The sequence below is a fragment of the Spermophilus citellus genome (assembly GCF_964194105.1).
Source record: "Spermophilus citellus genome assembly, chromosome: 5".
Classification (NCBI taxonomy): domain Eukaryota; kingdom Metazoa; phylum Chordata; class Mammalia; order Rodentia; family Sciuridae; genus Spermophilus; species Spermophilus citellus.
Window position 1 is genome coordinate 143,236,770 of NC_138186.1, and position 13,796 is coordinate 143,250,565.

At 32.8% G+C, this 13,796-nt stretch overlaps 2 protein-coding genes across 2 annotated transcripts in view; both read right to left on the bottom strand.

The window, feature by feature from the left end:
- Positions 1 to 10,088, bottom strand: TBPL1 (TATA-box binding protein like 1; the record flags this gene model as incomplete). Its single annotated transcript, XM_081295332.1, has 6 exons — positions 1 to 3,408; positions 5,537 to 5,631; positions 5,725 to 5,828; positions 7,192 to 7,255; positions 7,421 to 7,503; positions 9,954 to 10,088. 6 exons carry the CDS (start codon positions 10,086 to 10,088, stop codon positions 3,329 to 3,331), a joined length of 561 nt encoding a protein of 186 aa, XP_081151458.1. The 3' UTR covers positions 1 to 3,328.
- Positions 9,993 to 13,796, bottom strand: part of LOC308649630 (uncharacterized protein) — a 25,365-nt gene continuing 21,561 nt past the window's right edge. Inside the window, exon 2 of the mRNA XM_081295333.1 lies at positions 9,993 to 10,131. Coding sequence (XP_081151459.1) covers positions 10,125 to 10,131 — 7 coding nt within the window. The 3' untranslated portion in view covers positions 9,993 to 10,124. The remainder of the gene's footprint in view (positions 10,132 to 13,796) is intronic.

A 13,796-nucleotide genomic window follows, 5' to 3' on the forward strand; every position in this document is an offset into this window, starting at 1 on the left:
GTTTATGTTATTAGGTCAAACCTATAAACTTTCTCCTTGGAAGACTCTCATAATTTTTAGTAATCCATGGTTTCCTGCAATTCCTCCCATGTCTCAGGAATATCTCTACCTCAGGTTATGGCAGAGAGGCTATAAATGAAGCTGACGTTCAGAACAATACAGACATAATAAATGACATTCAGAAATTAGGACAATTCCCTATGTTCTTCTCTGTGATGAAACAAGAGATGGCCAACCAAACCAGCAAACAACCAGTGGGTTTTTTACCCAACAGTAATGAATTGCTCTATTCTGCATTTCTCCAGTTGAATTTAAGACTAGATAAAGTATTTCATCAAGAGAATTCAGAATGAAAGAAAATCCATAATAAAGAATCTAGAACCACTTAAGTAGAAACCCATTAGATTACTAATATAAACTATGGAAGACACATAAAAACTTTTAATACATGAACAACCTAACTTGAAAAATAATTTTTAAAAATGATTGATCATAAGAGAATCCTTTGTATGTATCAAAACCCCAGTATTTAGCTAACAAACTGTCCCAGTTTGATAAAAGGTACATGATCTACTAAATTCTCTTATTTAAAAAGTGGAAAAGACTATAAGTTTATATAAATAGTAAATCATTAATATCAAAGACTCAGGAAAATGACTAAAAGTATGGTTCTGAGATGTACCATCTAAAATTAAAAGTTGGCAGGAAGGAGCAAAATAGATATTGATTCCCTCATATGCAAATTAGAGTGTGCTTTTGTTTTGGAACAAGAAGGCAAAATGTGTTCTGCAGAGGATCAGTTTAACTTAAGAGTTACATGCCAGGATTTTAAAAATACAAGTCAGGTTTTCATGTTATCTTGGTTTTGTTTGTTTTTTTCTAAGCATCACAGATTGTTTAAGGTATTTTTTTTTTAAATTGTAACATAATTCCTTTCAAGTTTAAACACCATTTATACTTAAGCTATTTCTTGGTTTGGCCATTCATTGCAAATGGGCAGAAAATAAACCAAGAAGGTTTACTACTAGTGACTTCAACTTCAGTGTCTTAAACATTCTCTTATATTTTCCTTTTATCATCCTGAGTTTGTGAGCAGGCCATTTTGTCTTCAGATTCATTTTTACCCAATACCTGTCCCCCCTACCCACCAAATGAAGCCTTTTGGTTTTCAAAAATAAAAAGGGGGTAATACTTATAATTTGTATGTATATATTCACAGCTTTTATTTATATAAAACATGTACAGTACTCGTGGAAAGCCAGAAGACATCAGATACACTTGCTTCTCCCCAGCTTTGTCATGCTTAGTGGATCACCCACAAACACTGCCAGGTGGTGAGCATACATGTAGCAACCTAAATCCAGACCTGTTCAGGCTAGCTTTCCTCTCCATCAGATAAAGCATTTTCATTTCTACTGATCTGCAAGGTTCTCAAGTCATCTGAATACTGAAAATGTTAAATTACCTGGATCTGCACCTTAGTTGTATAATTCTCCCCCCCCCCCCACTATTTTTTGTGAACACTGCAGGACAGTTTACTTATGACTGTTTATTAAAACTAAGTGGAAAAATCTCAAATTAAAAAAAAGTCTACCTATAATTCTTTCATCTAGTAATACTCTTTGTATTTATGAGTTTAGCTATCCTCCTGATCTTGAAATGAAGCAAATAAACACAAATGTAGGAAAAAAAAGAATAAAATTCTAAAACACACACACTTGAATCTTTCATAAGAAATAAAGTATAAAAGTTAGCTTTTGCCTCCTACATTTGAGGGAGTGACAGGGTAGGGGAAGGCTATGAGAGAAAGAAGATAAAAATAAACAGAAAATATTGTTCAGTGCAGTGCTTAAGCTAGGTTTTCAAGGTTTTATAATATGGTATGGAAAATGTACTGAACATGAAGGTTCAGATGTTGTAAGATTTTACAAATGTTTCAAGACATTTTGGTAATTCAGGTTTTCGGGACACTGTTGGAAAACTGATTTTACTAAATTTCTACTGAGAAGCTGATTCAACTCTACACAGCTGTATTTCTTGGTAAAACCACTGTTAATTATGCTAAACTCCTACATGTAAGAAGAGTGCAACTGCAGACTGATTGATCCTGTGCTACCATTCCAAGGCTCAGGGTGAGCCAGAGGCCACTGCTTCATAAACACTTATTTATAAAAATTTTAAGCGTTGCAATCCTATACACTGAATTGCCACTCTTTAGCTCCATTAAATAAGACACAGTAAAGGGAAAGACATAACTTGCAAAATGGCTTTCAAGTTCAAGTTCAACTATATTATAATTATACTGTGGCACAGAGGCAGCTTGTGGGCACTTCTTGTTAAAACTACACAATGTTATCAACTTCTGACAGGACTCTTAATATAGCCTTGAGCACCAAGAACCTTAATCACTTCCCTACAACTACAGAGTCTCTCCAGAATAACAAAGGTAACAGATGAGGTACCACCCATCACAGCTTCTTTCTCACATTCATCTAGTGGGAAAGAGGCTTCTTTTTTAAAAACTACAATTTCTTAACTTTTAAAAGTTATTTAACATTTTCTATCATATTAAATTAGCAACATAAAACATTATCCTTTATAAAGTCCTACCCAGTTCCCTAGAGTATATACAAGTGTTTACTTCTAATCCCCAAGAAAAAAATTTCCTATTTGTTATTTGGTAACAGAGCATGAAACTTTACACACACAGCATATACATCTATATATATACAAAATACACTTCAAAAATAAGCTAACACACTTTAGCCAAAGTCTAAACTTGCATAGATTTAAAAAAAAAGAATTATGAATACAATTTTTGTTAAAATAGAAAATGGGGAATAAAAGTTACAGAATGGATATGAATAAAGATCTTTTCCAAACTTTTATTTGTGCACATTCAATTGAAAAAGATAACTTTTACAGGTTCTTTGGTGCCCATATTCAGCATACAAAAATGTAAAAGACTATTCACAAATAAAACACATTAGCTCAAACTGGAAAAAAATTACAATGACAACAATAAAACAATTTAAGGTAGTGCACATTGTGACAGCTCTGCTTATGGGGACATGAGAATTACTGCGAAAATAAATAGAATGTCCTTTTGTAAAAGCAGCAATGTCATGTCTTGTAAACTTCCTTTTTATATTACAGCAAAGTTTGAAATAAAATCCAAAGGGACTGGAGCTTACACTGTAGCCGTGAGTGAATAAAAGAGTCTATTTCCTCAATTACTGTTGGTCCAGTTTTCCTTTTGCTTTGAGTCCAATGTGCAGCAGGTTTTAAAAGGTGCTCAGTTAGAGATTCTAACCAATTAAGTGATGAGTTATAAAATTTCTTTCCTGCTTTCAAACACAAATGGGTATATTTGTTCCACAGCAGTAGCCACAGCCTTTACATTGGGCCCTGAAATGAACACAATTGAAAAGGTTGAGAAGAGCTGAGAAGCTAGGAAATACTGATTTTTCAGTTAAAAATATCATCTACTTTAGAATATCAAATTCACATACATCATCATACAAACAACCACAAAAAGAATCAAGAAAAAAATTTTAATAGGAATCAGAGAACACAATTTTTTGTGTGTGCATAATTAAAAGAAATCTAAAACGCCAAATGTGTTATTCATTTTGTTTTAGGGTACCAGTATGAAAAGAAGTAAAAATAAACAAACAAAACTACCCCATCATGGAGGAGAATAAAAAGCACAAAAATATGCACAGGGAAGAATAACACACAGGACTAGACACCCACTATCTTTTTTTGTTTACTGTTTTCTAGCTTTTGGTTAGACTACAACTGAGACTCAGAGGAATATGGAGGAACATAACAAAGTAAAATAAAGCTGCTATTGAAATATTGGCTTTTTTATACTATGTAGTCTAAAATTCCTCATAAATTTACTATTACTTGGAATGCATTTTTATTACTAATTTGGTCCGTGTAACCTCAGAGTTTATCCAAATCAGTGAGTGAGGAAGGCAGTGAGGTAATGCTACATATAAATTAATCTGTACAGCTCTGGAACAACTTTTAAAAATATAATCTTTTATTTATTTAAGTAGCTAAAAACAAACCAAAAAAAAAGGTATAAAAATATTTTCACAAAATTTTGAATAAAATGGTTTCACCAATGTATATTTACCCATTTTGAAAAACTGTGAATATTTACAGATCCACTCATTGTAGACTCTGAAGGTTTTGAACATGTCTTGTATTGGTCTGCTCTTTTCTGACTCACCTTACCTCACCCCCTCCACATAGTATAGAACTTTCCTTACAGAAACCATTCAGAAGGTGTTCACTGAATTGTTAACATTTCACAGGATATTCCAGGTGTCCATGTATATTGCATGGTAATTAACTAGGTCAACTGTATTCAATTTGTTGTTATATTGTCTAATTGTCCATCAACTCAATAAACAGATTTTTACACATGAGTTGTTAATTCTATACTTAGCAGGACTTAACAGTACATTGTGGATATTCTTAGAAGTTCAGGTTCCAAAGTATAGAAACAGATAGCTGAAAGGGAACAAACAGACTTGTTCTCTACCACCCGGTTTTTAAGATTCAGGAAGGATCCTGGCAATTGGCTTTAAAAGTTCCCAAGGAAGATGTGAAAACCCACAGATGGTCAAAATTAAAACTTACTTGTTAATGTTTCTCCTCTAAGAATTAAAGGAATAAAAAGCCATTTTGCAAGACTAAAGAATTGTTCCTCAACTCAATTTTGCCTAACATGCACCTACTGGCTCTCATGCAATGCCTCTGCTTGATTCACAATCACAGCACCTTTAAGAATCATCTTGTATGCTAATGCTGCCCTTTGACATGTTTGCTAGTCTCCCAAAACTACTCCTTCCCAAATACTTGTTTTAATTTCAAAAGATATAACAAAATACATGTAACAAATAGGTACCAACTATATTTGGATATTCTAATTATGTAAAAATCTCTATGAAGTTCAGAGACTGGGTTTCTCTTGGGTTTTTTATAAGATATCATAAATTTTAAAAAATACTATGAAGATACATATTAGAATGTTCTTAAAAGCTCCAATCTGAAAACTAATGAAACGCCTATGGAGTACATTCGGACACTGGATTCTATACAACAATGAGAATGATCTCACTAAGATAATGGAGAATGAAATTAGACACAAAACAGGATATAAAATGTACAAATAGTACAAAAGGAGGGAAGACTTATCTATAAGGTAAAAAGAAGACTTAGGGCTGGGGATGTGGCTCAAGCGGTAACGCACTCGCCTGGCATGTGCGGGGTGCTGGGTTTGATCCTCAACACCACATAAAAATAAAGATGTTATGCCCACCAAAAAAACTAAAAAATAAATATTAAAAAATTCTCTCTTAAAAAAAAAAAAAAAAAAGGACAGAAGACTTACTGCCCTTGAAGTGCAGAAGTAGTGACTGAAAGGGGACAAATTAGACATTATTTCTATCTTAATGTACACATCTCTTATATTATTTGGTCTGTAATTGACAAGTTTGGTTTCAACATCACACGTTACCTGTTACTGTGATACTTCCTGTTGAAAATATCTGTAATGTAGCTCTTAGAGACTTTATCCGATAGCACACAGCAGGATGAAGTTCAGGTTCATAACTATATTTTAAAAATGCCAAAATTAATATGAATATTTACAGTCTGATGGGTAATCTCAAATTTTTAAGTTATCTTGATTCTTCAAAGACCTACCTGGCATGAGGTCTATTGTTCTTTGTGAATTCTGGCAAACGGATTTCAAAGGGCATGTTACAAACTGCCAAAACATTAACAACCTTAAAATCTGTAAATATTACCTTTGGGAGAGAAGTGAAACTCAGTGAATTATTTTGCAACAAAAGAATCTGCTCATCATGGCACTCTTTATCAACTTTCTACTCTTATACAGAGAACCTAACATCCTGAGTATGAATTTAGTATTATAAGTTGTTTAGTATTAAAAGCTGTAATTCAATGAAAGAAAAAAAGCTCAAAAACTTCATTTAAAAAAATAGTAAAATCTGAGATATCTGCATGATTAAAATGGCACATTTGAGGAGTTTTAAATCTTGTATATAATTTGTTAATTTAAATGAGACAGTTTGAACCATCAAAGAAACAAGAATAGTAAGGAAAAAAATTAAAGCAAGAAATAGTAAAGAAAAAAGTTAAATTAATTCTTCCTTTTTAAAGGAGTCAAAATGGAAAAGCTGTCACTTTAAAAAGTCAGTAAATGGAGAGATTGTACATTGGATTCCAAAGGTCAGATTTTTTTTTAAATAATCATTAAGGTAAAAAGACATTTCCTTGAATGTAACTAGAGGTTTATTTTCCTTGGGGTCTAGAATGATACACTGTTTTTAAAAAGCTGGGTTTGCCCTCAATGTTTCTAATCCTATTCTAAGAAAAGCAGTTCCCAGGCTGAAAATGTTCTCTTCACATTAATAACTTCAGCCACTCCTACCAACATCTTGAATTGTTTCATCTCCTTATCTTTTCCAACATTCCTCCTAAAACCACAATTTTGGGTGCACTGTCTATCCTCCAAGTCAGTATTACTTACACAAAGCAGTAGAAAGCCAGAAAAGTGTCAAGTGGCCTCACTATCACATAGCTTCACCTCTAGACTTCTACTGCCACTCTCCTCAAGTGCCAGCATCCCCCAGGCCCTGCCCCACTCCCCACCAGCAGTTCAGCTCCTTCTAAGACTTAAGGTCATCAGAAAGAAACTAAACTTCCCAACACTATAAACATCCAAATCCCAAACAGCCTGGCCCACATCTTCAAGGACTATTTCGCCCTTCTCTTCCACTTAGTCATCATTTGCAAGTGATCTAGCAGGTTCATAATAAATAATAATTTATTTCAAAGTTTTGTCTGTACAAATATTTGAAAAGGCCGACAGCAATAAGCCTGCTAACCAGTGTGTCCATGTCACCAGGGCCTTGCAGGTCTGGCATTTTTGACAATTAACTTGAAAGGGAACAAGTTTCTTTAAAGGAAAGGAGATTAGGAAAAGCCAGGATCTTTTTAAAATACCCACACAGCCAAGTTTTGCTACCAAATTTTCATGCTGAAGGGCAGCATATAAAACTCAGAAAAAGTCAATCATATGAATTCTATTTTACAAAAATAAATCCTTGAATATTTGCAGTTTTGTGTAATTTTTGAAAATATTACCTGAAAACCTAATTTCTGCAGACTGCGGGCTAAACGTCTGGCACCAAATTTAGCTTCTTCTTCGCTATGTTTTAAGGAAAGAAAAAGACCAAGTTACACAGGAAAAAATACTTCATACTGAGGAACATAACCAACTTTACATAGAACTTTGTTTTTAAGTCTACGAAAAGTACCCTTTCCATGGGGGGAAAGTAAAAAATAAAAAACTAAGAACCCAAGAAACATTTACCTTGTTGCTCCAGTGCAAATAATTTTTCCTGAGGACCAAATTGTAGCTGTAATTCTAGGTTTTCTAAGCTTCATTAATACTTTCTGGAAAAAAAATAATCTGATTACCTAATGATTGTTAATTTTCATGTATGGTTCTATTTTGTGTAGCCATGCCAATGTCTAAGTATTATTCCAAGCTTATTCAAAGTTAACTTCTCTCTAAATCACCCAAAATGAAATTTAGTTCAAGACTGAATAGAGAACACAATTAATCTCATTAAATATTTAATTAATTAAAAAACAAGACCCACATAAATTTCTCACTACATACTTGGTATCAACAAACTATAAAAACAAACAGTTCAACTCTTTCTACTCTAGTCACATCAATGGAACTTTCATGGATCCTTACACATGCCAAATCTGTTTGCACATCAGGAGCTTTGGAGAAGCTGTGTCTTACATTTGGAACACTCTTCCCTCAATATCTTCACTTCATTCTGATCTCTCACCACACATGACCTCCATACCGACCCTGATCAATCTATGGCAACACCCATTCCTTCACTGTTCTCTAATTTGTAGCCCTGCTTTATTCTGCTTCATGGTACCCATCGCTACATTATATTGCATCCTAGAGTTGAGAAGCCTGTTACATGCTCAAGCTCCTCACTGAAATCTTCAGAGCAAGAGAAATGTCAGAGCGAGAAATGTAATTTTAGATTCCTATATATAAAAGGCATTTAAAGGTCTGGGATAGAACAAAATTATCTACACAGTCTGAATTAATAGGTCAAGGATTAAGGTCTAAGATAATATGTAAATTTAAATTTTCATTTTAACTTTTCATTTATGGAAATACTTATTACATGCCCATTATTATGTGTAAGAAAGAAATAAATGCTTACTGGGATAAAGTAACATAATAAATCAGGCATGTCTCCTTAAAATTCTAGTTACATTTTTAGTTTTTTTGTCATAGGCAATATTATCAAATTAGAACATTACTAAATTTGGAGAGACTTAAAACTGCCAAAAATGACAATGAATAAAATACCTCATAAGATTTCATACACGACTGACTGAGAAACATTGGACTGAGTTTATATTGCATTTAAATGTTTCTCACCACCAGCTTCTCCATCACCTAAAACTTCTCAGTCAACCTTCCTAGAAAAAAAAAAATCTCTCCATGTCATCATGCTAAAATACTAGAGCAATGTTTCACATTTTCCTTTCTAAACTTTTTAGAAGACAAATTTATTCCTGTTTCAAAGGGAAAATCACATCACTGGTGAACTAGAAAGGCTTTAATTGTGGTTCACGGAACATTTTAATTGAATTTAATTCATTCTAATTTTGTTTCTAGTACTAAGAACTAATGATAATTTACTTAGTTACACTGGCATTTAATTTTTAGAGCTTCAAGAAAGCCTTCAGATACATTCTTAATTTTCATAATAGATGTATAAGATTAATTTATTCATCAATTTCAGTTTATATAAACCAAATAAATATCCATTGTTATTTATGGTGTTAATCTCAAAACCCTTAAATTTTATTACTACTTATTAATAGTAAAGGCTTTTATTTTAAATGTTACAAGCTGAATAAAAACTAAAATTTTAATGTTCTGGACCGTATTATTTTTAACAACTTGTCAAGAAAGAAAATTATCTATCTATCTTGGCTACTAAAGAACAGTATGACAGCTAACATACTACAAAAAGTATATATTAGAGCACTATTCAAATATAATTAAATTTAAGTACATTTGAAATATAAAGGTCCCTTTCTTCAGTTCAAAGACATTGAGAGATCTGCCTATTGAACAAGCTGTAAGAACACTAAGGAAACACATTTTTCTCCCTCCCCATCCACACATGCCTACTCCCCCAGCCCTAGCCTAGATTCTGGAGTTGAAATTAAAAGAGAATCAGTGATGATTTGTCACCTTAGCAGTAAAATCTTCCTAAAACTCATGGCCTTTTTGTAGATTCAACAGAGTTATATGAATACACAAAGAAATGTATATATCTATACAGGTATAGATGTATAAATTTACCAAAAATCCTGATAGAAGTATATACAGGAATCATGATTTCTCATTTTACAAGTAAAAGGTGCTTTGCAGATAAATTACAAACCAGAAATATTATCAAAGTAGTGATGGGTGACTGGTAAACAATCTTTAGAATTATTTCTGAGGATAATTTTCGCAGTTCTAATGATGCTTTCTTAAAGAATGCTATCTTTCTGAGTGAAACATATGTCAGCAGAGCCAGATAAAAGTCTAATAAACATATATCTAATTATTTTTAAAAAACTGAGAGAATAACATGTCTAACCAATGAATTCTTTGCTAAGACTCAAAGATAGGTAATTTCCAAAATTTGTTACCTCCATGAGAGGAGGGGCCTTTGTCTTCAGGACTCAACAACCTATGGAGTACAACTAGCACATAGTAAGGTATTCATAAACTATCTGTAGTATCATTCATGGAAGTATAAAATTAGGTTATGATAGTACACATACAAAATTCAAATACTTACCCCAACATCACGCTTATAAATTACATTTGCTCCCTCCAAAGCAATCTTTCTTAAGTTCAAATGGCATCTTGTTCTAAAAACACAGACTACATTTGTAATTAGAATGTCCAATGCAACATCACTGTCTGCATCCATTGGGGTAGTTTAAAACTTAGCTCCTGGCCACGAAGATCACATCCTGAGAAATAAAACAAAATCAAAGTCATTAAACTCCTTTACTAGACATTCATTAATTCTTTACTCACTGATACTTCCTGTTATGCCAAGGACACTAGAGGAAAAAAAATGAATAAGGCAAACTCTGTTGTCCTCAAGGAGATAACATACTTGTGTGTATAAGCAAAGCTCTAACAAATAGTTATGCAATACCAGTATTAATTTTACAAGACTCTTATGATAACAGCATTGATATAAACAAATAGGCAAGCCCTACATTTTACTAAGCACATGATCTATAGCCAGCTAAAAAATGCTATTTGGGTTTTAGCATTTCAAAAAATAAACAATGGATATTTGCCTTTTCTAACTCTCACCTTCCATACATACAAATCAGCAAATATAATAATATACTATGATTATTTTATGATTCTTTGAAGACAAAATATGGAAAACTAGTATTCTATACAAGGATTTGAATTATTATATGACTAAAACAATAAGCATGCCAAGAGATCAAAAAGAAAATTCCTTTTTTGCCTTTTAGTTTCTAATAAAGCAGATAAACAACACAGAGCAAGTCTACTTACATCTCTATAAAACCACATTCAATTTTCTATCAATTGTTCCCACACTTCACTAGATTTGCTTTTATATTCCCATATTTCCTTTACTGTGCATATAATTCTGTTTTTGTTTCTTGTGTATGTCTGAGCTACCCCAAGTCATTTCTACGTACACAAGGTGGGGCAAGGGTGGCAGTGGAGACTGCTGTGCCTTGGTGCTGTCATTTGTAACATGAAATAGTGCCTACCAGAGTGGTGTGAATATTGCATAAAAACTGAATGAGAGGGCTGGGGGTGTCGCACAGTGGTAGAGTGCTGCTTAAAACCATGAAGCCCTAGGTTCAATCCCCAGATTAGAATAAAAATTTTTGAAAATGATAATAATGTATGAAAAGTAGGAAACACATATATTTGGAAAATAACAACACAGTAAATGATAGTGGCTGTTGATGAAAGTACAAATCAACAGGCAGATCAGAGATTTCCTCATATCACTTGCCATGATTATATTATACTATAGCCAATTTATCAAGCCATCTGATCACTACCAAGCTTTTTCCTACAAAAACTGTGAAATAACTGTGAGGCAGAGGCTCTAGGGTGCTTATTCTAACATCAATTTTACTCTTCCTTTATAATGACCAGAATCCAGATGTCTAGCTGGGTACACTGTAATAGAAATAAAATACTAGAGAATTCAGGCTCCTTGGCAACGGACACAGTCAAGTGGCCACAAGACTATGTTCTGGTTCATGATATACAAATAAAATGGTTACTGTTTCCTGGGATGTCTGCTTAGAATGACAAGCTAAGCCACCAAGGATTCCTTTGCCCTTCTGTCCTTCATTCTTGCTGCCTGGAATTTGGTTATGAGCGCTAAAGCTGAAGTAGCCATTTGGGACCATGGAACAATGAGATGAGACAGAAGAAGCCTGGTCCTGATGCTGTGCTCTTATTATTTCTGTACTTCCTAACTCTAGATCTCATATGTGTGAGAGAAAATCAATTCCCCTCATTTTGAGTTTTTGTTATATGTGGCCCAATATAAGCTCCTACACAGCTCTGAGGCTACAAAAACCAAATACTTAAGGAGAAACTTTAAATGAAGAATAAATAAAGTTTACTGTTTCATGACATACTTTAAAATATATATATATGAGATATATATATATATATTGAGATATATATATATATATATATATATATATATATATATCTCAAACAGGTTAAAACAAACTGACTCAGATTTACTACTTGAAGTTTTAAAGCTACTAAATTGCCTGAAGGGAAACATACAAGGACAATATGTAGGATTAAAAACAGGAAATAAGAGGTAAAATAAATCTTTATGAATGAAAAGAAGCCTTGAAATTAATCCAAGATTGACAACGGTTTTTACATGCCAGCAACTTAAATTCTAAAAATGAAGTCATAGTAATAGTTCAATCTAAATTATAAAGTGGTTATATTTTAGACAAGTAAACTGGCATGCAGGTTCAGACAATACTATGGCTTTAATAAGAAGTTTCTATAATCAAAAATACAATAGGAAAAGCAGTACTTTAAAAACAAGTCTGCCATCTTAAGAGATGGCATTTAACAAATATTCACTTCTTAAACATATACCCTTTTAAAAAAGGGTAACTAAAAAGGCAGTCCAGTGAAACAGACAAATTTCAATTTCTACAAAGCATCTAGGGGCCTATTTTATCTCTTCCAGTTTTAAGTGTAAATAATACATCAGGGGGTTAAAAATGTCTACATGAATATTAGTAGTTCAAAATGCTTACGTTACTCCTGAAAATATAAATTAAAACAACAAAATAGTTATAAGAAAATGGTAAAAACGAATTCCTACTTGGGAAGAAATATTCCAAATGGCCTCTATTATGTTATCTATGATTTGGCACCTAGATCATCTATTTCCCACAAATTTTAAGCTTCTTGAGGTCAAATACCACATCGTAAATGTGGTATTACATATTACATATGGTATGTGTCTGTAAGTGCCCACAGCGCAACACTGCATCTGGCAAAGAGTAAATGTTCAGTTATTATTTGGAAAGGAATGGTATAAAATCCAACATTTCAACCCCATATCTATATCTAAACAATTTCTTTTTATTCTAGGAATGAAAAAAAAAAAAAAAAAGAACTTGTTAGCAAGGCTGAAAACATTACCAAAGCCACCTATTCTCATATGAATGTGAAAGAACCTTCTTCTTCCCAACAAGCCCTTTAACACAATATCCATGAAAATGTGTATGAAAAGTATGCTATTACACTTATTTTTTTACTAGTTTGTATAGCTCCAAAAGGAATATTTAAGCCATTCTACAGAAAATGAGGTATTTTTTTATTTATATGACAACAGAATGCATTACAATTCTTATTACACATATAGAGCACAATTTTTCATATCTCTGGGTGTATACATAGTATATTCACACCAATTCATGTCTTCACACATGTTCTTTGGATAATAATGATCATCAGGTATTTTAAAGTAACTCATAAGTTGTCAAGCCTGCTAACTGAAGTATTACTGCATGAAATATTTAATATATATGAAAGAGCAAAAAGAATATTACAATGGACATCTATGTACCCACCATTCACCTTCAAAATTAAACCTCACAATTTATGTTTCCCTGAAAGTACTTCTCCTGTTATCACATTCTCATCCCTCCTCCCCTCCACAGTAAACTTCTACTATCAATTTTTATCATTCTTACACATTTTTCTTAATTTTTTTACATGTATACATATTATGTCCCAAAAGGAATTAAGTCATAATTTTTGAAAAATATACTGATGTATCTGATTTGCTAATACTTCATTTAGGACTGCTACACCTATATACAAAAGTAGAATTAGCCTATACTAGTCTTTTCTTATACTGTCCTATCTGGTTTGGGTGTGGAGATTATGCTAGACACATTGGACAAGTCAGGAATTTCTTTTCATTCTTAAATTCTCTGGAAGACAGTTCAGAAGACCTTATTTTAAAATTATGTGGACCTGTTTCTTGCTTGTTTGCTAGACAGATTTCTAGAACACTAAATCAGTTTTTTAAAGAGTTTTAATACAACTGATGTCCTAATTCTTTAATCAGTTTTGC